We start from the raw sequence: 27,993 nt of genomic DNA, 5'->3' as shown, positions 1-27,993 counted from the left end.
AACGAAACTGAACCTAAACTACATTTAACACCGAAAGTAAAGTGCTCAAAAAATCAGGATCAGTCTTAAACTCTCCCCTCTGTACATGTTAACCTAAAACACCTGAAGCATGAGATTAAACTATTATAGATTTCTGAGGTGTCTGCAGCGTGGCTCTGAATGAGGTCCGCAGCTGAAAAAGGAACTTTATTAATTCTGTTCTTTATGCATCTTTGCAAACATCACATAAAGCACAAATACAGTCTTTGCAGAGCACCTCCGACAGCAGCAGGACGTCCCTGCAGAGATACTTTGTGTTCCAGCAGCTGCAGCATGAAATGATGTCAGCACGAATGGTGGCCTTCCAGCCTCGTTAGGAAACAGCCTGCTGCTGTTCTGGCACAGTATCATGTAAATATTTGTTCAGAACTCAACCTACTGAACGCTGGGGTTCAAGAGCAGAAAGAGAAGCTCTCTGCTCTCTGATAAGGACCCTGAACGCAGCACCACATGACTTGAAAATAGACCGAGCTGTGCTGTGACAAAGGTGAAATGTTAATCACGGCAGTCGATCACAGCTGAACACGCTGTGTTCTAAGGCTTCTAACTCTCTGTGGGTTCAGTCAGAAGCTGATGAAAATGAAATGGAGTTTACTGTTCAGGGAATAAATTATAAAACATACAGAAATCCATCATCTGCTTCCCAATCACTTCCAGTTTAGAGTCGGTTTGTGCTGGACATGTGTGTGTGTTGGGGGGAGGGGTCTTTTATCAGCACTATATGAGCTGGAATAATAAGAGTAATTATTCTCGGTGTGGAAGAATTTGAACGAAGTCAGAAACAGAGCAAAACAGGACAAAATCTGCTGTGAATAGACATAAATATTAAAGTGACTGAACACAAAAATTTGATTGGTGGTCACATGATTTTGACTAATAGTGCAAATTTGTTTACTGCATGTAATATTTAAATATTTATGTGCGATGTCATGTTAAGTTATAGCAGTTTGTTTCTGTGATCTCAATTGGTCAGAAGAGATTTTGTTGGCAGTGATCCTGAAAAAATATATGAGTATTGTCCCTGTGCAACTTGTATGTACAGTATATATATATACGGTGTATACATACTGTGTATATGTGCAGTGCTGTGTTGAGTTGTGTTCTGGACTCTGCAGCTAAAAGTTGAAATCAGGTGAAGCGTGTGAACGAGGTGCAGTGGCTTTGGCTTTGATCCTGAACCTTTCAAATCAATCAGTGCTGCTTGTTTAAGGCCATTATGGGACCTCCGCTGTACATGGATGTGCTCATGTCTTTAACCTGCTCTGTCTAGCTTGGGGGAACTGTGAAAGCTTTTGTTAGTTTAAGTTTTATTCTCGCAGAAACCAGAAGAAGCGCACACATCTGTAATTTACACCTAAACTCCACCAGCTGTGGGAATAATTGCTCCATTTCCTCCACGTTAACGATCAGTGAACAATACCGAAGAAGAAATGATTACATTTAAATAACAATGGGCCTGATTTACATATGAAAGCTGCAAAATGCATCAGCACAGAGGTAAGGACCTGGGGCTTCCATACAGCACCTGCATGTGGATCAATAGCTTCCTCTCGGGCCGTAGACAGAGAGTCAGAGTTGGCCATCACACATCCTCAGCCCTGAGTCTCAGCACTGGCTCACCCCAGGGCTGTGTGCTCAGTCCACTGCTCTACTCTCTCTACACACACGACTGCACTCCTCGCCACCACAGCAACATCTTTGTGAAATTTGCAGATGACACCACAGTGGTGGGGCTCATTTCCAAGGGAGACGAGTCTACGTACAGAGACGAGGTGGAGCAGCTGACGTCATGGTGTAAGGCCAATAACCTCCTCCTCAACACTTCAAAAACCAAAGAACTCATAATAGACTTCAGAAGGAAAAAGGCAGAGATCCAACCACTATTCATAAATGGGGACTGTGTAGAAAGGGTGGCAAGCTTCCGCTTCCTGGGAGTCAATATAGAGGAGAACCTTTCCTGGAGTGTGAACACCTCCGAGCTGCTGAAAAAGGCCCAACAGAGACTGTACTTCCTGAGAATTCTCAGGAGGAATAACATCACACAGAGACTGCTGGTGTCCTTCTACAGAGCCACCATTGAGAGTGTTCTAACTTACTGCATATGCATCTGGTACACTAGCTGCACAGGGGCTCAGAGGAAAGCACTCCAAGGGATCATTAACACCGCCCAAAAGATCACTGGCTGCCCTCTCCCCACACTGGAAGTTCTACACAACGCCCACTGTTTTAAAAAGGCCCAAAACATCATAAAAGACACCTCACATCCTGGCCACTCCCTGTTCGAACTGTTGCCCTCAGGCAGACGGTACAGGGCAATCAGAGCAAGGACTAATAGACTCAAACACAGCTGTTATCCAACTGCAATAACACATCTGAATACTACAAAAAAAATGTCCATCACGCCACTCTTGTGTTAATCTATGCACGGTCTGAAGCATGTGTGTGGGAATGTATGTGAATGTTTTACTGTTATATCTTATTAGTATTTTAAGTATTCTATCTATTTTATTTATTGAATTTTATTGTTTTATTTATATTTCGATATTGCTAGGGATGATGCAATGATCGGGGACCATTCTTAATTTCGTTGTTCTCATGACAATGACAATAAAGTTTCTGATTCTGATGTCTTAATTAGCTACACACACACACACAGTATATGATTTATTGCTGGTTCAGCTCTGTGTAGTTATACTGAGGCAGCTGATCCTGTTCATATGATGTATCACTTTAAAACATTTATGATACAGTTCCTGTAGCTCTGCTGTCCTGATTCTGTGGATTTAAATGTGTTTGTTGGTCTGTTAATTAAAAAGACAAAAATGCATTTTTTATTTGAAGGATAATTCTAATTAAATGTTTGAAAATTAATTAATCTGATATAATTAATTAAGATAAAAAAACGAAATGCCTAATTTATGTTAAATAATTATGTAATTCATAATTTCACTTTTTTAACTTTATAGAAGTTGAATAACAGCAGCTGACACCGACAAAAAAAAGACTCCAGATGTGTTTGAACGGCTGATTAATTATCAGCACTTTGTTGCTTTTATTCATGTTTTTATTAACGTCTGTTTTCATCATGTGGTTCACACATTTCCCTAAACTCAACAAAATGTAGAAATTAAAAATAAATTTCTTTATGAATTATGAATTAAATGGGATTTAAAATGTATCAACTTCAAGCTTTAAAGCTTAAATCATTTATTTATTTAAAGTTATTTTTTTCATGGTCTGTTTTTTCCTCAGTATTATTAACTATTTTTTAAAATTTCTTCTTTCTTGTTTATTTGTTCTTTATTTAAACTTTATTTCATTTCTTGAACTCTCGGTATAGCAGAGTGATGAGAACTTTCTCTGATGAATACTTGAATGGAAGCGGGGATGATCAGCATCAGCAGCTTTCAGAAGGACATGAAGAGCAATGTTCCCTCTAATTTTTCACGTGTCTGAGCGAACACGCAAACTCCCTGAGCGGTCTCTTGGACCTCTGTGAGCAACAGCAGACGTGTGCACTGTGGTCACGCCAGCATCGAATCCATCCAAGTTACATGGTTTATTACAATAATCAAATTACAGCATTTACATTTATGTTACACTACTTTTAATTAACTGCTTTAGCCCACTTACAATGTAAATTAAAAAAAAAAATCTTGTTCATGACCTGTGTAGCATGGTAACACTATTGGAAGTAAAAAAATAACTTGAACTCCAATTTTGAAAACACAACTTTTTATTATTATTATTATTATTTTTTATAAAGCTCTGACTTGTATTATGAGTCTGTGGTCTGGGAGAGAGTCCTGTAACTCTCTGTGTGCAGAATACAGTATAAAATGACCAGTGCTGGGCAATTAATTATATAGTTACTTCTTCAAAAAAAGTTACTGAGTTTTGTAAACAAGAAAGTTTTTTGCAGCTGTTTACCTAAAAATGCAGCCAAGGCGTTTTTTAAATAAACATTTCAAACTATTTACAGAACAATCAGCTGTTCTGCATCAAATTTGATGCCACACAAATTATTTGTGCCACTCCAAAAAATCATTTCTGTCCACTATGAGATAAAGGAGAACAACAGCCTGATACCTGCAGGCCTGGCAACAGGAGATGTATCAATCCTGTAACACCTGTAACATTCAGCAGTCGCCTCATTGTTCTGACACACACAACAAAACTATTGACTACACTACACACTAACTACGCAAGATTTGCGCTAAACGTCGCAAATCTCTCACATCTCAAAACACCGGCATCACTCCTAAAACTTCCCCCCTCCCTAAACAACTAAATGCTATGTTTTGATTGGTCGACATGGTACATTTTTCAACCAATAGGAAAGGGCGGGGTTTTTTGGTTTTGTTTTTGCTCCCAGGCTTTTGAGTGTTTTCCGTATAAAACGCCGTTTTTACCGTTTCTCCCCGCACTAAATATAAACAACGACAGTATTCAGGAAGAAAACCAAACATTGCATATTTTATCATAACTCTGGTTTTACGTGGCCTATCAACACAATTTAAAAACTGGTATAAAGTCCACACCTTTTCCGTCAATTGTTCCGTCTGTCCTGCTCACATCTCCAATGGTTGTACACGTTGTCATTAATGTGGCTTCACTCCACATCAGCCGCTTTGCTAGCTAAAACACCGGCGTCGGCACATAAGGATGTATGGCAAGCCATTAGTGCCAATGGCTTGCCATAAGGACGCTGTCATAGCCTGTCAACGACATCAAAGTTAAAGAGAATATAGTTGTGATTGCTTGCAACATTATAATATTGTAAATGGTAAATGGCCTGTATTTGTATAGCGCTTTACTAGTCCCTAAGGGCCCCAAAGCGCTTTACACATCCAGTCACCCACCCATTCACACACTGGTGATGGCAAGCTACATTGTAGCCACAGCCACCCTGGGGCGCACTGACAGAGGCAGAGTGGTAATGGGTGTAAGAACACAAAATAGAAAATAGGCCTGGGATGGGAACAAAGAACTGGGGTGCAGGGCAGAAAGACAATCAACCCCCACCCCCAGGGCATGAAGCAAGAGTTAGAGGGTGAGGGGCAGACAAAGGGCAAATGGACACTACCATAAAAGGAGATGGGGATCAGGGTGTCAGCACCCTTGGCCACTTTCCATTGTGGGGGTGTTTACTGTAGGGGGGAGGAGACCAGAGGTTATAACTGTAACTGTTGCGTGGAGTTCTTTAGATCAGCCTTTAGCATAGGACTGCATAGGAGTGCAGTGTGCTGATCTCCAGATGCATCTGTAAGAATAATGGGTAATAAAAGGATTGTGTAAAACATGGAAACATCTCAGCGTGATCTCTACCAGGACCAAAAGAATTGCAGAGACTGGCGTTGTCTCAACAGTGGCATCGTTCTAATCCCATACAGGAGCAGCCAGTCACTTACTAACTAACACTGCAAAACAGAATTGTTACCGTATTTACCTTAATTTCAATTCAGGTTAGATTTTTTTGTGCGCAACACAGATTTTTTCTGCGCAGAGGCCGTGCCAGCAGTGCGCAATTGTGTACGCGCGCAGCTTAGAGGGAACACTGACGAAGAGATTGCAACTCTCCGGCAAACTGGGACCCATTCAGACCTTCCCTCAGCCCCTTGGCCACCTCCTCATTAAAATTACGTGAATACCAGTCTTACTGCCAGACTGCCCCCTCATAAGGCTCATTAGCCTCCATTCACATGAAGACAATAAAGATCCCTTCAGCCTCATTGATGGAGAAAACAATCAGTTTGCTCTTCTGAGTCAGTGCCTTAGATTAGATTAGATTAGATTAGATTAGATTAGATTAGATTAGATGAAACTTTATTAATCCTTCGGGTGGGTTCCTCCGGGAAATTCAGTTTCCAGTAGCAAGGGGAATGAGAGTAAGGATATAAGCATAAATACACCATATATACACATATACACATATATAGATACAGAATATACAATATGGATAAATAGGATTGCTCATTTGAGTGAGTATATTGCACAGTGATTATTGCACAGTCAAATATAAGAAAAAAAGACAAAACAAAAACAAAAAACAAATATTGCAAATATTGCACAGTGTAGAAAAGCACCTACAGCTCAGTTGTTCCACAACCAGTTCCTTGGTCTTTGAAGTGTTGAGTTGCAGGTGGTTTGTGTGACTCCATGTGACAAAGAGGACTTTGACTTTGTTTTCAGTCCTCAGACCTACATTGAGGCCAAGTGCGATTTAAAGATATGGAGGAGCTTATCTGTCTGTGAAAGACCGGCTGAGGAGAGATAACAACATTAAAATCCATTTATTGATTCATAATCGAATCTAAATAGCTGTGCACACAGGGTGCAGACTGAGAGCTGCAGCATTGGGTTTGAACACCCAATGCTGTGAAAATCACTGTATGGGCTCGAGAACACTTCTGAAAGAACATAAAAATATTAAAGAGAGTGGAGCAACCCCCTCCACATGCACACACACACACACACGCACACACATTTATTTGTGAAGGCTGACACACAGGAAGTAGTTCCTGCAGAAATACCTAATAGTGAAACATTAATGTGTTCACATCTTCGTTAAAGCCCTTGTGTTGTCTTCACCTGCTTAGGAGGTGAAGATCCAGATTAGTGCTTAAATTCAACTAGAGCACAGCTGGAAGCACTTGTGCGTGCAGCTGTGCTCAGCAGGGTGTGAAGATAAGGTGTTTTGACGCTGTGACGCCGATGACGTCATCTTGTGTTCTGGAACCTTCAATCTTCTGTCTCAGGTAATTCCTGATCTATCCGGTGGAGGGCAGTAACGATAAAGCGCTAAGAGAAGCGGCAGAATGACATGGTGTTTGCGCACGCGCAGACTGGCTCTGACGTCATCTGCTCCTCCCGGTAGGGCCGGGATGTGACGGGCTGATGCTACTGAGCTAACGAGCTGAAATCAAGAGGTTTCTCTCGGAGACCGGTGGCTGATAATAACAGGAGCAGCTCGCGGAGATAAACGTGGCCTCGTCACTCCGAGAGGAGCCGGAGCCCACACAGGAATCACGGTAAGAGCTGATGGGGCTGCTGGGAGGAGGTTGCTAACCCACGGCGGCAGCTAGCCGGAGTTCCTGGTTGATCCGGTGTTCCAGATCTACTGGCGTTTAGATCAACTGGCGTTGGTCGAACAGATGTGTGGCAGTCTTGCGTTTCAGGAGCTGCTACCGACAAACCAGCAAAAAAACGCCAAATGTGTCATCTGTGACACTTGTGAGGTTATCTCAAACACACTCCGTCAGTCTTGATGCTGTTGAACAACAAAATGTTTAAAAATGTGGCGAGTTTACCTGGTGATATCCTCATGCGCGACGCGATCGCAAAAACAGCAAACAAGTAACACCACGCCGATGTTGTTCACAGGACAGCAAGAGTAAACGATCGGGAGACTGTTGTCGTCGTTATCGTTCCACTCGCACGGTTTATTTCTCCGAATTCAGCGTTTTTGCTTCACAACTAAAGCGAGCAGTTTACTTTGTGCACTAACATGGAGTCGAGTCAACCAGCGCCACCTCTGGCCAAGTGCCACAGCCTACAGCCAGATCAACCTGTGACACATCTGCACCACGTTTGAATCAGTGTCATGAACATTTGTACCTTTCAATTGTCTCTGTTTGTGCGTCATGCAAATAAACCTTTGAAAAGAATGAAATGATATCATATATTCCTTATTGGCCTACATTTGTTCAAAATCCCAAATTATATACACAAAGTCATAGAAATCACCACTCCAATTGGTCATCATGATTTTGATATTCTCTTTTTCCATAACAATGAAATACACCTTGGACAAATATGACACATCAATATTTCATTAGTGTTGTAACATCACATGTCGTTAGCATAGTCTGCCTGTGTCTTCCCTCTGCAAACGAACATTTCAGAGTTGGTTGTTATATACAGTCTGTATAAGTGTGGTTAATCTAATAAACATTTGTAAGGAGATGGCAGTTACTGTGAATGTACTGCAGGTGATTAGTAATAAGCAGTCAGACAATGACCCTGACAATCTCATTCAATCTTGCAGATTGAATGCACCTTCTGTGGAAAGTGGTACCACACAGTGTTGTGGACAAATGTTGTGGGTGCTAAATAAACAGAAAAAAGTGATCCCTGTTGTCTTTGCTTACTGATTGTTTTTAGTGTTGACAATCCACATTGCTGCCATTGCACCTGTCAACATGTTTGTGGGCAGATTTGGATGTATCAGGGGTTAGTGCAGCCACTCAGCCTCTACTCAATGTGATCATAGCAGCAGGTGCAGATGTGTCACAAGTTAATCTAGTAGTAGGCTATGGTAGTAGTGGACTGACCTCCATTGGAGACTGCTCCAGCTGCTGTGTGATAGTGGATCTGCTACAAATTGAAGATCATAAGCAAGTTTTGGAAATTAACCCTTGTATTATGTTGAAGAACAAACAATTGACATTGATTTTGTTGCGGGTCATTTTGACCCGTACTGTGTAAATCCACTCAGAATTATCCAAAAACTGCAATAAAACAATAGCAACTTTATTTTCCATTAGATAAACATGTAGAACACAGACATACAACAGTTAGACTTTCCATAACTATTTTAGGAACAATTTGGTTTTTCGTTCTTACAAACACATTTCTTTTGAACTTGCCCAACGTTCTCAGTTTTTCAATGCTCAACATTTTCAATTTTGTCCACATGCTGGACAAAATGTGCTTTCTGCAGATGTACTTCTTGCATTCCTCACAGAAAGTGCTTGTTTTCAAACAGGAATCTTCCTAACTAAGATTTAAAACAAAGGATTTCTACGTCTCCTCCAGTCTCACAAACAGATGACAAACCAAGCAACACACCTGAGTCACTGACTTTCTTAAATCCACTCACTCTCACTGGCTCTGTTTATTACTAATCACTGTGTAACTGCTGTGAATTCAAAGTAACTGCCATCTCCTTACAAATGTTCATTAGATTAACCACACTTATACAGACTGTATATAACTCCAGCCATGTTGATGGATTGCCTATATTGGCTGGAAATATTAATTTCCAGGGAACAGACACAGACAAACGATGCTTACAGGATGTGATGTGACAATACTAATGAAATATTGATGTGTCATATTTGTCAAAGGCGTATTTCATTGTTATGGAAAAAGAGAATATCAAAATCATGATGACCAATTGGAGTGGTGATGTCTATGACTTTGTGTATATAATTTGGGATTTTGAACAAATGTAGGCCAATAAGGAATATATGATATCATTTCATTCTTTTCAAAGGTTTATTTGCATGACGCACAAACAGACACAATTGAAAGGTACAAATGTGCATGACACTGATTCAAACGTGGTGCAGATGTGTCACAGGTTGATCTGGCTGTAGGCTGTGGCACTTGGCCAGAGGTGGCGCTGGTTGACTCGACTCCATGTTAGTGCACAAAGTAAACTGCTCGCTTTAGTTGTGAAGCAAAAACGCTGAATTCGGAGAAATAAACCGTGCGAGGGGAACGATAACGACGACAACAGTCTCCCGATCGTTTACTCTTGCTGTCCTGTGAACAACATCGGCGTGGTGTTACTTGTTTGCTGTTTTCGCGATCGCGTCGCGCATGAGGATATCACCAGGTAAACTCGCCACATTTTTATACATTTTGTTGTTCAACAGCATCAAGACTGACGGAGTGTGTTTGAGATAACCTCACAAGTGTCACAGATGACACATTTGGCGTTTTTTTTGCTGGTTTGTCGGTAGCAGCTACTGAAACGCAAGACTGCCACACATCTGTTCGACCAACGCCAGTTGATCTAAACGCCAGTAGATCTGGAACACCGGCAGCTGTCGCTCTGCGCGTCTCCGCGAACAGCCCCAAGGCTGATAAGGAGTCGGCGGGCGTTCACGCGCGGCTGTGAAGCTCCGAGAGGCTGTGAGGTCAGCTGCGGGTCACCCGAGTATCTACATCATAACACATAAGGAATCGCAGTTTCCTCCGGGTGTGGTCTCCCAGAAATCCTCCTCATCAGCCGGGAACGGTGATGAATATGTCCGCGGCTGTCAGGCGGAAGTCAGGACTTCCTGTCTGTGATTGGGTCTGCGGTTACAGCTCCTTGTAGCTGCGACACACTGAGAGCCTGTATCATCACTGGGAGCTGTTTACACACCTCTGTAGCATAGGGGTGCAGGGAGGAGGAGGGTGCAGAGGGGCATAAGTGCACATCTGGGTAACCTGCACATCTGTGGAGCCCCATTAATGCTGAATGAGGTTTAAGATCAACATGTGTGATCTGACCAGAGGCAAGAACAGTCACTCAGACTGTCTGACTCCCTCACAGGTTAACTGTATGTTAGTGAGGCCTGACACAGTGATGGTTGCTACTTACCTGAGTCTGAGCCTCTGCAATAGCATATCCACTCTCCTTACTCTTCTGGGAGGTCACTGAGGCATTCCCGGCATTACAGGGTGGGCTGTGGACACAAATGTAAAACCACAGGGCCTACACACATTAACACACACATAGGCCGGACACACAAACTATAAGCCTGTTTAACAACAGTGATATGTTAAACACACATTCACTGAGGCTACATCGGTTGAGTCTGAGCTCATTCCTTCAGCTCATTCCTGCTTGTTGGTTCATCACTGATCATGTGACTTTTCACAACACCAATGGTCTTTTTGGGGACAGATAAAAAATCTTCACATGTTACCCCTGGTCCTTCAGCTGTTCACATAAGGAAGAAATCTGTAGAAATAAAAATAAAATGAAGTGCAAGTGTGAGAAACATCAAGAGAGGCACAAGTCCTGCAGCACAGACTGATGTCACAGCTGTGTGGACACTTTGGTTTTATTGATGGTAATCTCATCTGAGAGAAGATCTCTGACCTTTATACCATCACGAGGAGGATCACATGACCACAGACAGAGAAGCCCAGCTTCCTCTTAAAGCGTTTGCCTCTTCTTCCTCAGAGTCAAAGTTTCTGAATGGATCTGTGGTTATTAAAACAGAAACAGCTAGGTGGCAGATGTTTGCAGCTTGAGAGGAAACGTGAGGCAGAGCAGGTGTGTTTGTTTCAGTAGGACGTCAGAACATTAGACATGCTGTAAAAAAAAAAAAAATACAAAGCAAGCTAAAAGGAACATCTGCAGGCAGTGCCTGTCAGCACTGACAGGGAAATATGTTTTTCATGATTGAACAGTTGAACCTGGACAGAAGTCAGAGAGTGACACAAGGTGTGAGGTAACTAATAGTGTTAGGTGGCCTCACATGTGTGGATGACAGGATGGGCCTCCATGCTTTCTTAGAGTACATTAAGAAATAAACCTCTGACAGAAACTCTGGAGCAATAATCCGCTGCATCAACAGTTAAATCTTCATCCATAGACAGAATCCAACTCCCTGGCTGGGCTTGCAGTAGGCAGCAATGAGCTTTGCACTGCTTTGTGGCTCTTTGTGAGTTCAATACAGGAGCTCATCACCCAGCATAGTCCCGGTGGAGTTTATCCACCGAAGAAGACTGAGAGCAACCTGACCACCAAGCTGGAAGGAAGGGTCGGCTTTAGCAGGGACTGAACTTTCAAAATAAGGGTTAGGCTTAAAAAACCTGAGTGGAATCCAGCTGTTTGTTGTAATAACCACAGATACATTCAGAAACTTTGACTTTGAGGAAGAAGAGGCAGAGTCAAAAGTGGGCAGCTCACCCAGGTGATGTCATTTAGAATAGAATAGAATAGAATAGAATAGAATTCAACTTTATTGTCATTGCACATGCACAGGTACAGGGCAACAAAATGCAGTTTGCATCCATCCAGAAGTGCTTTAGTGATATAGATATATTACAATATATATTAGCAATAATATAGATATGTGAGTATATTACAGAAATGGGTCTATTATGGTATGTTATAATGTACACGGTATGAAGTATGTTATGAATATGCTATAAGTGTAAGTATGTACAGGCTGTAGTGAGTACAAGCTATGTACAGGCTATGAACAGGATATAAATATGAAAAACTATACAGAAATCTGAGATATACAGCTATACAGAAATGTGAACTGTGCAGGTTATAAACAGTTGTGGAATTAAAAATTATTGTATGTACAGAATGATTATTTACACAGAACTATACAGTAGTGCAGTTAAGATAAGTGAGATATGTGGATAATTTCTACAGAGGCTATATAAAGTGCTAGTGGTTGTGAGTGGTGGTTCAGTCCATGTTATTATTGTGTGTCTGAGGGTACAGTTTTCCATTGTGTGTGTGTGTGTGTGTGTGTGTGTCCAGTCCATGTGTTAACGTGGGTCAGATGTCAGGAGGCAGAGTTCAGGAGTAGGGCTGCCACGATTAGTCGACTAGTCACGATTACGTCGACTATCAAAATCGTCGACGACTGAATTAATAGTCGACGCGTCGTTTGAAGCTTTGTAAGATCCCAAAAGACGCAGGAATGAGTAGTAGGATTTAAGAGTGTAATAACGGACTGAAACAGAAGATGGCAGCACTGCATGTACAAGGACGCCAGCTGCCGTTAAACCCCGAAGAAGAAGAAGAAGCTGTGTCCCAGAATTCATAGCGCAGCCCAGCTCAGTTTACAACAATGGCGGCAGCTAGTTAGTTTTAATGTTACTCTTATTATTCTTTCTGGGTCACAAAATAAACGTTTAACATATTTTCAGGCGAGAATGTAGCTGTGTAAACCTCAAATATCTGCTCAGTTTATCAGGACACCACATATTTTCAAAAGCGCTCCGACGTTTTCGGAGACGTCTGTTACCCACCAGCTCGATAGTTAGCCGGGGGCAAAGCTCACTAGAGCCGTGAGGACACCGGACTCCCGGCAGATCGTTTTCAAACCCACCGCCGTCTTTCGCTACTCAGGTTAAACATGATATATAAGTCACTTAGATAACTTAAAAATGTTATTGTTTGGCTTTCTTTAGTATTTTATTTGTTCCTGAGTGAATCGGTTTGGCTGAGATTAAAGTTATAGTTTCTACACAACTGAATAAACATCAAGCAGACAGCTGATTATCAGAAGTGTGAGATGCTCGAGAATTTACTCCGGTGTCCTGTTATATTTTAGATAGCAAGGAGTTTATTAAATTTTAATGAAATTTGCAGATTGTTTCGGTGAAGTTTAATAAACTATCATCTTGTCTTTATTTTTAGTTAGCACAGATCTTAAACACTTAAAGCTGTAAGCTAATGATAGTTATATAAGAGCAGATGCTGCTGGTGCAATAAGCTGTACGTCCAATGGATGATGATCTGATTAGTCGACTAATCGCAAAAATAATCTGTGACAAGTCGACTATCAAAATAATCGTTTGTGGCAGCCCTATTCAGGAGTCTGACAGCTGTGGGGAAGAAGCTGTTCAGGTACCTGGTTGTCTTAGTCCGGTGGCTCCTGTAGTGCCTCCCAGAGGGCAGGAGGGTGAAGAGTCCATGTGATGGGGTAGCCAGTGATGGTGCTAGAGGGAACACAGAGATGATGTAAAGCTTTGCATAAAGACCCAACGGTTCGTCCAAAGGCTTCTGCACACTTCACCCAGTGAACGTGACCGAATCCTGAGGAAACATCACAGCAGACTTGCTGGCTCTGAGTTTGATGACCCTGCTACGTAACCCCGGTCCCTTGCTGAGGAAAACTGCTGTTTCCCGTGTCGCTTGTTGGAACCTCCATCCCCCAACTTTTCAAAGAAACCACACAAAGAGTCTTTCAGGGCAGGTCGGCGTGCCTCTGCTCATCGGTGCACGTCTGTCCTGATTCTCTGAGATGGCGGTCATCATTATTGTGTTAGACAGCAGTTACTGGCAGCTAACCTAATAACCAACCAACAGCAGCTCCTTTATTGTCACTGTCTGCAGTCAGACTTTCCCACAGAGGTTTAGTGTGAATATTTTTCATTTTTCCAGCTTTCTGCAGGTAATGTGGAGATGATCGTCGAGCCTGACAGATGTGTGCTCTGCTCAAGAGCGCTTCAGATCTCCCACAAATAATGAGACTAAAATCCATCACAGAGCCAACAGATGTAGCATTTGAAGATTCAAAAGTGATTAATGCTTCGTTACAGTTTTTTACAGCCGCTAGGACACATGTCACAATACTTAGGTCACTTTTGAAAAACTCTTCACACAATTCTCCTAACTGACCGTCAGCTTGGCAAAGCGGTTCATTTCACATTCAAAATGCACTACAACTACCAAAACACTTTATTCAGGTCTCAAATAAACTCATTCTTCCAGAACACTAGCAAAGGTTGACAGCCGACAAACACACTTTATCACCCACAAAACAATGACCTAAAAAACACTAACAACATGTAGCATTACACAGTGTTTTCTTGTGTAAACCAAGGACACATCTCTGTTTATAATTTCAATATATGTTACTGGAATGAATCAGACATCATGCAGAATTTGTTAATATTTGTTTATGTATTTTTATTTTTTTGCACTAAGTAATCCCAAAATACAAGAATTTGTATACACACCATCCACTGATACACATACAATAGTAATGCTAATCTACTCGGTCTTCTCCATTTGGCCACAGGTTCTCATCCACATCACATCTTATGTCATCTAGGGCAACACACCTAGGAAAGAATCTCCTGGCTGCCAGAATTGAAGGAGTTGAAAAATTGAAGGAGTAACACCTGTGTAGATGTTCATCTACAATGAGAATCAGCTGTGGCTGGTTAAACTGCATTTTTAGATTTAAAATATGTTTCAATAAAATATTGCTGTTGAATTTTGCTGTCTTTTTAAGTTTTGCATTGTGTTATTGTTTTGGCCATAAGTTTAACAGTTTTGAAAACAGTATGTAAGTACATGCAAAATGTCCTGTACGTACAAAGATTTTTGGCAGTTGTTGTGTCTGAGTGAGAAAATAATTCATGAAATTTGAGAGATGTAGTCATTGAATGCATTTTGTGCCAAAACAATGATGACTGATCCTCAGTTTAGCCCACATAGACTTCTGTTGTGCTCACTGTGTGAGGAGTTTTGCAAAAGTGACCTAAGTATTGAGAAATGTGTCCTAGCGTCTGTAAAAAACTGTAAAGTGACCACGCCAGTGTTTCTGTCCACCTGCTGCAGGTTTGTGTCAGTGCCTGCTGACGGGAGCGCAGCAGGATGAGTGGGGCGGCGCTCGGCATCGAGATCGTAGTGGTGTTTTTTTTGGCGCTGTTCCTGCTGCACCGATATGGAGACTTCAAGAAGCAGCAGCGCATGGTGCTGTTCGGCACGCTGCTGGCCTGGTACCTGTGCTTCCTCATCGTCTTCATCCTGCCTCTGGACGTCAGCACGGTCAGTATGACACACAGCATCAAACTGAGATCCCTCCAAAGTCCTCAGAGGTGTTCAAGCCTTCCATTCACGAAGCTCCTCAGGACTTTGATGGTTTCTGTCTAGTAGGGCTGCCACAAACGATTATTTTGATAGTCGACTAGTCACCGATTATTTTTGCGATTAGTCGACTAATCAGATCATGGATCTGCTCTTATATAACTATCATTAGCTTACAGCTTGAAGTGTTTGTGCTAACTAAAAATAAAGACAAGATGATAGTTTATTAAATTTTAATGAAATTTGCAGATTGTTTCAGTGAAGTTTAATAAACTCCTTGCTATCTAAAATATAACAGGACACTGGAGTATATTCTCGAGCATCTCACACTTCTGATAATCAGTTGTCTGCTTGACGTTTATTCAGCTGTGTAAAAACTATAACTTTCATCTCAGCTAAATCGATTTACTCGGGAACAAATAAAATACTAAAAAAATCCAAACAATAACATGTTTAAGTTATCTAAGTGACTTATATATCATGTTTAACCTGAGTAGCGAAAGACGGCGGTAGGTTTGAAAACGATCTGCCGGGAGTCCGGTGTCCTCACGGCTCTATTGAGCTTTGCCCCCGGCTAACTATCGAGCTGGTGGGTAACAGACGTCTCCGAAAACGTCGGAGCGCTTTTGAAAATATGCGGTGTCCTGATAAACTGAGCAGATATTTGAGGTTTACACAGCTACATTCTCGCCTGAAAATATGTTAAACGTTTATTTTGTGACCCAGAAAGAATAATAAGAGTAACATTAAAACTAACTAGCTGCCGCCATTGTTGGAAACTGAGCTGGGCTGCGCTATGAATTCTGGGACACAGCTTCTTCTTCTTCTTCGGGGTTTAACGGCAGCTGGCATCCTTGTACATGCAGTGCTGCCATCTTCTGTTTCAGTCCGTTATTACACTCTTAAATCCTACTACTCATTCCTGCGTCTTTTGGGATCTTACAAAGCTTCAAACGACGCGTCGACTATTAATTCAGTCGTCGACGATTTTGATAGTCGACGTAATCGTGACTAATCGACTAATCATGGCCCTACTGTCTAGTTGTTCTTTGTCATTTTTGAGATTCTTTTGTTTTTTAATATAACATCTTTAACTTTTATGACATTTCATAGAGAAGCCTTATGAGCTCCTGTGGACTTCAAGCACATCTGTTACACAACAAAAGATTACTGTTTTATACGGCTCTGATGTAAATGTCAGATTTCGACTTCCATATGTGTGGAAAAGATCTTTACATGTTTGATTTCATTCAGTGAATGTGTGTCAGCGTACGTTTGTCTGTCTGCTGCTTACAGACAATCTACAGGCAGTGTGAGCAGGACCACAAGGAGCAGGCGTCTGTTCCCGCCCTCGTCTCACCGCTGTCCAATCGCACTATAGTAAACACAACCGCTGCACCCACAAAAAGGTTTGAATGCTGTGCGTGCGTGTGTGATTTCAGGGTAAAGGTTGAAACCTCTGCAGTGAGTTTTCTGGAAATTTGTTGGTGATTAACAGGAAGTGTTTGACATAATTCATAATTCAGGGACAGAGAGCTGAACCCAAACAACACATCCACTCAGTATGTCCTCTGTGATCTGGACATGAAGGCATTTCAAGTCGTTAATGATCTTTTCACACAGAGAGTCAGAGCAGAAGACAGAGCAGGATTTGAAGCGACTCCTTCTTATTGAACTTGAGTAAATGTACTTTGAAACTCAGGCGGCTTTTCTTAGAGAGACCTGAGTGTGTTACAAAAAATGTGACTAAAAGAAGTGTTGTCTTAGTAAATAAAACCAGATAACATCAGCAGGTTTCTGAACTCCTGATTGTGTTTCCTCTCAGTGTACGAACGCTGTGCCACAAGCCGTGGAGCTACATCCCTGATGGCATCATGCCAGTGTTCTGGAGGGTGGTGTACTGGACGTCTCAGTGCCTCACGTGGTCAGTACGAGCCCGAGTCTCCTCATGAAACCTCCACATGCTGAGTTTTTGTGTTTTAAAGGTTTTCTTGTGTCGTCAGGCTGCTGCTGCCCTTCATGCAGTCGTACGCTCGCTCCGGAGGCTTCTCCATCACCGGGAAGATCAAAACGGCACTGATTGAGAACGCCATTTATTACGGGACATACCTGCTCATTTTCGGCTCTTTGCTCATTTACGTGGCCGTTCATCCTGAGTTGCGCCTCTCCTGGTGAGTGGACCCTGAGGAAGAACCCCCTTTTTTTGTTTTGTTTTGTCCTGTCTGTGAAGAGAAAGACAGGACAAAGACATGCTGTGACGATTAAATGCAGAGGGCTGTATAAACACATAATCAACTCCTAAACTCCTCCTGATTGGCTGCTGTATGGAGTTACCTGCTCTGTGTGTTACTCAGGTACGAGCTACAGACCATCGGGATCACTGCCGCCAACACCTGGGGTTTGTTCCTGCTGGTGCTGTTACTCGGGTACGGGCTGGTGGAGATCCCTCGGTCCTACTGGAACTCCTCCCGGCACGGACACTTGCTCGTCAAGACCTACTTCAAGGCATCCAAGCTGATGACGGAGAAGGCGGATGCAGAAGAGAACCTGGAGGATGTCATGGAGGTAAGTGACAGCCTCCAGCAGTTACAAACATTTGGTTTAATGTTGCCGTTTTCACTGAGACGTCTGTTCTGCTGTAGGAGGTGAGAAAGGTCAGCGAATCCATCAAATACAACCACCCGCTGAGGAAGTACATCGACACCATCCTCAGGAAAGTACGTAGAGCGAAGCTGAGCGTGAACATGATGGGTGATAACTGTGATGTTTAAGTTCATGAGTGTGATGACGTGCTCGTGGTTTCCCTCAGTGCCCCTTGGACTACCAGGAGAAGATGGGCAGGAACATGGACGACTACGAGGACTTTGATGACAAACAGAATACATACCCGACGGAGAAGAGCCTGGTGAAGCTTCATAAACAGGTGAGAGGATTTGACGAGTCAATCAGACTGTGCTGCCTTCTTATTGGAGGAATAAAGAGATGAAACAGATTCTAATGAAGACTCCTGACGATGTGGTGGCAGATGTTTTTGTGTTCAGTGAAAGTGTTTCTGTGTGTTTCCTGAATACCTGCACAGAGCACGTCCACCTTAAACTTTATCCACATGATAAAGCTGCTCAGTGAAGGTTGGGGGCATCAGCTAATCTTACAAAGCTCAGTCTAGTGCTGACCTTTGTTAGCCGGGGGTGAGAAGCAAACCATGATGTCAGGCTCCGTCTGTCTGAGATGGACGGACATTTTACTCCCACTGGCCCCCAAAATTTCCACCGTAACAAAGTTTCTGATGTCCATTTTAATTATGTTGCTGATGGTACATTACATGTTCATTATATTTAAAGATGTCTCTTTTTTCTGTTCTTCATATTTATTTATATACATGAGGTGGCCAGAATATTAGAAGTGCCTGAAAATGCAGAACTGAGCTGCACTGAAATGGCTTAGATTGTAAGATTCAGATCGATAAAGATATGAATCATAATCTTTGTAATCACTGCTGTCAGCTGAGCGATAGAAGATAGTCCTCGTTCCACTGCAGAACATTTACAGTTACAGTGATGCTGTACAGGTGATGATTTCAAAAAAGAAGAGGATGATGATGAGATGACGATGATGTAAAAAGCGATGAAACAAGGAAAAATCTTTCTCTTTGTGCTTGTAGCTTCCTCCTCACACTGCACACAGCTGAAGTCTTCTGTTTCCTGTTCACTCTGTTTCCCCTACTCTGATGTCCGAACCTGTCGTGTGCAGGTGATCTACGCCGTGCAGAGACACAACCGGACGCGTGTGCAGTGGCAAATCCTCCTGCAGCAGGCCATCCACCTGGAGGACGTGGCCAAGAACGAGACCAGCTCCACCCACCAGTTTGTCCACAGCTTCCCTTCATCAGAGCCGGCCGGCTGGTTCAGCAGATACATCTACACCCCGACTGTAGGTGGGTGTAATGAGATCACTCCTGTAACCACCTGCACAGGTGTCCTGCTACAGTTTTCCTTTGGTTGCTGGTGGCAGTGACGTCGAAGAGTAAACACTGCCCTGTGTGTGTGTGTGTGTGTGTGTGTGTGTGTGTGTGTGTGTGTGTGTGTGTGTGTGTGTGTGTGTGTGTGTGTGTGTGTGTGTGTGTCACAGAGTGGTACTGGGAGTGCTTCCTGAAGCGCTGGTTTTACCGCCTCCTCTCCATCGTCCTGACTCTGTTCAGCGTGGTTGTGGTTTGGTCCGAGTGCACCTTCTTCAGCACACGGCCCGTCCTCTCGCTGTTCGCCATCTTCATCCAGTTGGCTGAGAGAGACTACAACTACCTGTACATCGAGGTGAGCCTGAGAAGACAGACGCTGGTTTACACACAAACCATCAGACACAGAGCTTCATATTTCTGTAGAGCCTCTGAAAGTGTTTAAAGGCTGCTGTGTGATGGAGTGCTGCACAGCTGAGTCTTTGTTGTTTTACAATGAAGGAAACATGACATGTGATGCGTGTTTCAGTTTCACTTTCTTTGTTGAAACACGATCACACTTCATTCAGACCTCTGATCACCTTTTGCTCTCTCTCTCCACCAGATGGCGTGCTTCATCACAATCTTCTTCCTGTGCACCTGTGTTTACTCCACCGTGTTTCGCATCCGAGTCTTCAACTACTACTACCTGGCTTCCCACCACCAGACCGACGCCTACAGCCTCCAGTTCAGCGGCATGTAAGTGACAGCAAGAATGCTTTTATTTTGAAAGGATTCTGAAAGGGACATGTTCAGGAAAGATCGCTGTAAACCAAGAGAAGACATGAGCACACATGTTTCTTTCTAGAATGTTCCTCCTCATATACAAGAAAAACATTTGTACTGTTTCAAAAAACCTCAAATTACTTAATTTTAATACCTGTTCTGTAGAAAGGATCTCCTCTTTATCTTCTTAAAGCACAGAAACTAGAGCGTTTTGTAGTGAGTCAGTGTTATTAAACAACATGTTATGTGACGCAGAAGTTCACTTGGAGGCGATGGAGGAGTTGACCTGATGGAGGTTTAGTGACTCTGTCGTGTTTTCCTCCTGCAGGCTGTTCTGTCGTCTGACTCCTCCTCTCTGTCTCAACTTCCTGGGTTTGATCCACATGGACTCGGCCATCTCCCACCAGGAAAAGCTGCAAACTGCTTACACTTCTGTAAATACCCACACTGTATGAAACCTGTGTAACACACCTGTGCTGCAGTGTCTGCCTGACTCACCTGTTGTTTGTTTGTTGGAACAGATCATGGGATCCATGCGCGTCCTCTCTTTCATTGCTAATGGCTTCTACATCTACTACCCCATGTTGATCGTCATCCTCTGCATCGCCACCTACTTCAGGTGAGATGAGTCTCTGGAGTCTTCCCTGCTGGGCGCTTCTTTAACAGTGTGGATTGGTCATGTGACAGAAGATAGTCTGAAAAGCCAGAACAGGGTTTTACATACAGAATTTGCTGCTTTTCCTTGTTGTTCATGAGTTAAACTGAAGTCTTTGAAAACAAAAAACTGGAAGAGATCCCGACGGATTAAATAATTCAGATTATAAAACCTTTGCATGTCTGGGGTGTTGGTGAGCTGTAGCATTTATAGCAGTCTTTTAGATCCTGCTTCTCTCTGCTGGTTAGTGCAGGATTAAACAGAACCATCAGGCGGTTTATTATATATGTAGTTATGTTTGTGACTCTGTGTTATAATCAATGTTCTCCTCAGTTTGGGGACTCGCTGCCTGAATCTTCTGGGCTTCCAGCAGTTTATGGATGACAGTGAAATGACCTCTGACCTGATCGACGAGGGAAAGGAGCTGATTCGCCGGGGTAAGACTGCCACCATCATCTGAATTCTCTTTGACTTTTTAACATGAAAGTAGTAAAATAGTAAAATACAATATTTTTTACAGAGAAAAGGAAGAGGCAGAGGATTGAAGATGGTGAGAACAGACGGAGGGTGAGTACCTGTTTGCTGCTTCTTTTTAGATATCAGAGAAAACTAATCACATGCATCAAAGTCCCTTTGTATATCTTATTTTAATAATATATATTTTCATTGTTTATTAAGTGCACAGACTGTAGTTTACAGCAGGTTTCCTCAGATATAATATTATATTCCAAAATAACAAAGTCAGCTGCTGGGAGAGGAAACAACACTGAAACAGGAAGTACAGAAGATGCTCATCACTGGGTTTTCTGCCTAAGATTAAAGATTGAACATCAGCGTCCCTGCAGGCCAATAACACAGAGACAGCTATTTAGAATCAGCAGATGAGGCAACTGTAGTGACAACACTGAAATGTTTGTTTTTCTGACTGTTTGATGAATGTGTGAGTGAAAGAAAGCTGATGCCAGGAGTGATGGAATCATGGCGTGACACAGATGACTCGTGTCAGAGCGCTTACACAACCCGTCACGTACAAACATGAACTGATGTCTACTGGGAAACAGCAGGAGTGAAATCCTTGTTCAAGCGTCCTGATCTGTTTGTGTTGTGTCATCTGCTGCAGGAGTGGAAGGAGCGCTACGGGAACCCGAGAGAAGACTACGCTGCGAGGAACAGGAGCAGCCACGAGATGAAGGAGACGAGCTACTCAGACACCGTGAGCTCCAGCAACAGCAGACGTAAGTCAGCAGGTGGTCGGCGCTGCTCTCTGAAGGTGTTTTTGGTGGTTTTCGGGTGACGGAGCACTTCCTGTTGTTTGAACAGAGGCTAAATATTCCCGGTCTGGGAGCCGAGCAGAGAGGGACCGCATCGAGCTGCTGCAGGACGCCGAGCCCTTGGACTTCAACGCCGAAGCGCTGACAGATGACCCGCTGGACGCTGAGTCTGGAAGGTAAGCATGGTGTCATCGTCATGGTTAGGCCACTGTGTTTGGGATGCACGTTTGAGAGTTTCCCTGTTTTCAGCTGCTGGTAATGTTTAATTCTTTAACTTTGTATTTTAATAGTTTTCAGTTTGACTGCTGTTTCATTTCAGAGTGTGTTTTTTTTTTTTTTTTTTTTTTTTTTTTTTTTTTTAAAATACGGATAATTATCCAGGATGAGATTCAGGAAGTTATTACAGTACAACACAAGAGTGCATAACTTAATGGCCCCAAGCCAACACAGCAGAGACGTGACACCCAAACACTCTTGTTGGTGGTACGTGTGAAGCGGTTTTCATCAGATCCTCCTGCTGACCCCTAACCTGCTGTTTTTATTGCCCCAATAGATTTAAAGAGGAGTTTCAAATTAGCACTATTGCCTCACAGCAAGAAGGTCCTGAGTTCACCATCAGGGAGTGGAGGGCGTGTGTGGAGTTTGCATGTTCTCCCTGTGTTTGCGTGGGTTCTCCCCGGGTATTCCGGCTTCCCCCACAGTCCAAAGACATGTAGTTAGTGGGGATAGGGGATAGGCTCCAGCGACCCCTGCGACCCTGAAAAGGAGAAGCGGAAGCGAATGGATGGATAGAGTTTCAAATGCACATAACTTGACTTTGGTTGCTCATGTTTAGCTCCTGTCTGTTGGCGGGATGTAAAATGTCCGTGACCTGCAGGGTTGATGTCTGCATGCACCAGCCAGAAATATTTAAAAAAGGGTTAACTAAGGGTTAACTAACCAAAATGTTGTTAAAAAGCAAAAGGAAGAAATAATATTTAAATGTTTGGATGTTTTTTGGGTGGATTCAGTAAGAAAAGGTGAAGAAGTGGAGACAGAGAAGTATGGATAGTTTTCCGTTTACGGAAGCGGTTGTGGGATTTATCGGGAAACTAGCGGACGACACAGCAGAAAGAATTATCATCCGAACGTTTCCCAACCAGAAGCCGTGGGTGGATAAAAACATCCGCGACGCTCTGAGATCACGCACCGCTGCCTACAATGAAGGGCTTGTCTCCGGTAATATGGACCTATACAAGGCTGCGTCCTACAACGTGCGCAGCGCGGTCCGAAAGGCAAAGCGGAGCTACGGGGAAAAACTAGAGTCACAGCTACGACAGTGCGACTCTAGGAGCCTGTGGAAAGGACTGCGGACTATAACGGACTATAAACGACCAGCTTCTTCAATGATGAATGCAGATGCTTCACTGGCTGATGAGCTGAACACGTTTTATGCTCGCTTCGACGCCGCAGCAATTAAAACAACAAACGGCTGCGCGCGCTCGGAGTGCACCAGTGAAGAAAATGCATTCGTCATCACAGAGCATGCCGTGAGGAACACCTTCAGGAGGGTGAACACCAGGAAGGCAGCAGGACCAGATGCAATCCCTGGCCGGGTCCTTAGAGCCTGCGCTGATCAACTAGCACCGGTGTTCACGGAGATCTTCAACCTCTCCCTGGCCCAAGCTGTGGTTCCCACGTGCTTCAAACAGTCCATTATTGTCCCTGTTCCAAAGAAACAACAGCCCGCTTGCCACAATGACTACCGTCCAGTAGCACTGACTTCAATTGTGATGAAGTGTTTTGAAAGACTGATGAGAGATCACATCACTTCTTCACTTCCTGCCACCATCGACTCACTTCAGTTTGCTTACCGGACTAATCGTTCCACAGACGATGCCATATCTCACCTGCTCCACACATCCCTGAGTCACCTGGACACTGGCAGAGGGAATTATGTTAGGATGCTGTTCGTGGACTACAGTTCAGCATTCAACACAATAATTCCCTCTAAGCTTTTCACCAAGTTGACAGATCTAGGACTCAGCTCATCACTGTGTCAGTGGATCCTCAACTTCCTCACAGACAGACCCCAATCAGTGAGGGTGGGAAAACAAGTCTCCCCCTCCATCTCACTCAGCACTGGAGTGCCTCAGGGCTGTGTTTTAAGCCCCCTGCTGTACTCACTGTACACTTATGACTGTGTAGCCACATCCGACACCACCTCCATTGTCAAGTTTGCTGACGACACTGCTGTTGTGGGCCTGATCTCCGACAACATCGAGACGGCCTACCTGGAGGAGATTAGGAACCTGGAGACCTGGTGCCAGGAGAATAACCTCCTCCTAAACATCAGCAAGACTAAGGAGCTGATCGTGGACTTCACTACAAAGCAGGCGAGGAATTACAAACCCCTCATCATCAGTGGCACGCCAGTGGAGAGAGTGGACAGTTTCCGATACCTGGGTGTCCACATCACTCAGGACCTGTCATGGTCCTGTCACATCAACACCCTGGTTAAGAAAGCCCGTCAGCGTCTCTTCTTCCTCAGAAGACTTAGAGACTTCCATCTGCCACTGAAGGCGCTCAAGAACTTCTACTCCTGCACCATCGAGAGCGTCCTGACGTCAAACATCTGCACCTGGTTTGGGAACAGCACCAAGCAGGATAGACGAGATCTGCAAAGGGTGGTGCGCTCGGCAGAACGCATCATTCAATCAGAGCTCCCTGACCTGCTGTCCATCTACACCAAGCGGTACAAGTCCAAAGCTAGGAAGATTATGATGGACCTCTCCCATCCCAACAATGGACTCTTCTCACTGTTGAGGTCTGGGAAGCGCTTCCGCTCCCTTAAGGCCAAAACAGAGAGAATGAGGAGGAGCTTCTTCCCCCAGGCTATTCGGGGCCTGAACCAGGTGTAGGACTGGACTCTCACACACATCACCACACGCACCACCACACATTTCCTATAATCCTATAATTCCTATAATTTATAATCCTTATCTTTATAATCTCTTCTGCTATTTGCACATTCTTTACTGTAAATTCCTAAGTTAATTTGTAAATTTTTGTAGTAAATTGTAAATATTGTAAAACTTTTCTTCTGTCATTTAATGGTCGGGCATTGTACAGCTACAAGCATTTCACCCCCATGTCATACTGTGTATGGTTGTGTGTGTGTGACAAATAAAATTTGAATTTGAATTTAAAGAACTTAAAGGGTTTTTTTTATAAAGTTTTCTGATAAATAACTGTCAGTTTGTTCATTTCAGCGCTGACCTCAGTGCTCTTTAATGTGTTGGAGTAAAGCACACCTGTTTCTAATGTGTCTGCACTGACCTATCCAGAGATGTGTGAACTTGTGTGTTTTTGTGTTTTCAGGCACTCTGGAGGACGGTACCTGTCCATGTCGTCATCTCGTAGCCGAATATTTGACGACATCTAGAGGAGAAGTCTGAATCACTGTCCACACGTCCACCTGCAGCATGACCTCCTTCTCTCAGCACTCGGCATGCACACTGAATAAAAGCCGCTCAGGTGAACTTCTCTCACCTGCAAACATCTACATAAACAATTTGCATCCGTTTCTGTATGCAGCTGCAGGTCCATGAAAGCACTTTTGAAGGAATATTAAATTTACTCAGCATGTGACAGACTGCAGGCCTGAGCTTCTCAACAGATCAAACCCTCAATTTACTGCATGTCATGAAGGCAGGAGAGGCAGTCAGAGCACATGAATGTGAATCACTTTATCCGCAGGTTTCATGGAGGCCCTGCTAATATATTTAATTTCTAGTGTTTATTCTTTAATGTTGTAGATTTATTTAACTGTCTGTCATGATGGGAGCTGTTAGGATTCGCTGATTCAGTCACTGATAAACCTGAAATCCTTCAGTCATGTTGGAGGTCAGGGCTTCATGTTTATGGGATTAATGTGCAGTTTAATTGAGTCTGTATTTCTCTGTAATTTAAAGCTAATTGGGAGGTGGTGGTATCTGAAACCATGTGATCACTGTAAACTCTGTGATTAATTACCTGATCGACCTACAACAACTTCACTGTGTTTAAACAGGAATGAATCCAGTTTCACTTTATATATATATATATATATATATATATATATATATATATATATATATATATATATATATATATATATATATATATATATATATATATATATATAAAATATAGCACTGTGCAAAAGTCTTGAGCCCTCATTTGCCCCATTTCTTTACATTTTGCATGAAAACTGGAAATAGGTGCAGCGATTCATTGATATGTGCAAATATTTATAAAAAAAGAAAAAAAAGAATATGAGGCAAAAACAGAGTTTTTACAGTTCGAACGAGCTTGAAAGTGAATGTTTGGTCCGACCTTCATCCTTCAGCCCCATCTGAACTCTGTGAGGATCTACAGGAACATTTCTCCAGGCTCCTTGAAGGACATTCAAAGCTCTTCTTTGGATGTTTCTCCCTTTTGTGGATAATGATGATAATGATGATGATGATGATGATGCCACTCTTTTTATGTCGTTCTGTGCTTTGAGAAGATCAGACCATGACTGACGGTGTTATTGTGTTATATCTCTCAGGTCACTGCTGAACTGTTTCTTAAGGACGCGACTTTAACATACTGTTCAGAAAACATTCAAATATTACAAGAAATTTTGACTTTGAAGCAAATTATAAACAAATTAAGGACAGCTCAAGACTTTTGCACATTACTGTGTCCTGTTGAAGGAAATATTGACAGGTGTTTGCTTCATACATGGATTACGGAAGTAAGAAAAAGAGAAGTGACCTTTTAAAAAGCAGTTTTTAGGGTTAGAGATGTAACCGCTGGGCTGGTCATTATTACAAAGTTGTCATGTTTTAGAGCTTCAGATGGTCTTTCTTACCTTCCAGGCAGCCAACGTTAGTTTCTTTCATCCTAAGTAGGCAGTTCAAGTTTAAACCTGCTGACTTATTCATGTAAAGTGAGCAGTATTTCATCTGTGTGCTGTTAGATTTATATTTGTTTTTGTTTACATTAAAATAAACTGGAAATATAAAGAACTGAGAGCAGATCCCTGAGGAACCCCAGAAGTCATTGTGGGCTTGTATTGATTCCTAAACCAAGCTGCTTATGAATGTATTTATTATAAACTAAAGATTGAGATTGACTTTGAAAGATTGACTGAGGCTGCCTGGAATGTAGGAAAAACAATAAGAAACCATGACAGTGATCTTTGGGGGATTTCTTTAGTCACATTTTTATGAAGCAGTAGTTTATAACATTAATATGAAGTGAGCTGAAACTCTAAAAACACAGAACTGGCCCTTTAAATAGCATTGGCATTAAGTGTTGTGGCGTTGATGAAGATCCTGCTGGCAGAAACGATCTTCAGTCAGAAAGGTGGATGGTCAGGATGAACCTGGACACTTCTCTGTACATATGTATCATATCTTTTGTATGATATGGGATAATAACTGATAGAGACAGATGTGACTTTGTATATATATTTCTTGCAGCCTGTTAACACTGTACCTTCTCTCAGTGACCTCCTGCCTTTACAAATGGCTCTTCTGTGTTTCTGTCTCATCATTCTGGTGATGAATATTTATCGTCCACCATGATCGCAGCACATTGTTCTGGTAGTGATTTATTCCCGGGACAAAATAAAAATGTCCTTTGCTGCCGTGTTGTTACACAATAAAAATGATTGAGGTGTCAGACCTGGTCTAACCCTGGTTATTGTCTCAGATACGACGCATGGCTTCAGTTGGTTTCCTTCATTTGTTTCTTGCTATTTTTCAAACACATCTGCTGCTTAAAACTTTATGAAATAGCTGCACTCACTGTTAAAAGGAAACCCGGAAGAGCAGACACAACAAATAGAAGTGATAATAAAAGCTCCATCCCCACAACTTTACTGGCCTTATGGATCAGTTTATCAAGTCTGTTGGCATCTGCGACCCTCAGCCTGCTCCCCCAGCATGCA

General features: G+C 42.8%; 1 protein-coding gene across 2 annotated transcripts; it reads left to right on the top strand.

The window, feature by feature from the left end:
- Positions 1-6,834: 6,834 nt before the first annotated feature.
- Positions 6,835-26,143, top strand: lmbrd2b (LMBR1 domain containing 2b). 2 transcript variants are annotated; one of them, XM_080875697.1, is made up of 18 exons: positions 6,837-7,070; positions 15,140-15,349; positions 16,685-16,797; positions 17,214-17,312; positions 17,392-17,559; positions 17,743-17,953; positions 18,031-18,105; positions 18,198-18,311; positions 19,139-19,322; positions 19,517-19,698; positions 19,945-20,078; positions 20,434-20,539; positions 20,627-20,724; positions 21,094-21,197; positions 21,281-21,327; positions 21,881-21,995; positions 22,081-22,207; positions 25,392-26,143. In XM_080875697.1, exons 2-18 carry the CDS (start codon positions 15,176-15,178, stop codon positions 25,453-25,455), a joined length of 2,115 nt encoding a protein of 704 aa, XP_080731823.1. In that variant the 5' UTR covers positions 6,837-7,070; positions 15,140-15,175; the 3' UTR covers positions 25,456-26,143. The 2 variants fall into 2 exon arrangements, with proteins under 2 accessions (XP_080731824.1, XP_080731823.1); XM_080875698.1 differs by lacking the exon at positions 16,685-16,797 and having other exon boundaries at positions 6,835-7,070.
- The last annotated feature ends 1,850 nt before the right edge of the window (positions 26,144-27,993 follow it).

The sequence above is a fragment of the Rhamphochromis sp. 'chilingali' genome (genome assembly GCF_963969265.1).
Source record: "Rhamphochromis sp. 'chilingali' genome assembly, chromosome: 2".
NCBI classification, from domain to species: domain Eukaryota; kingdom Metazoa; phylum Chordata; class Actinopteri; order Cichliformes; family Cichlidae; genus Rhamphochromis; species Rhamphochromis sp. 'chilingali'.
Note: the sequence above shows the minus strand (reverse complement) of the source record. Positions and strands in the feature narration are given on the sequence as shown.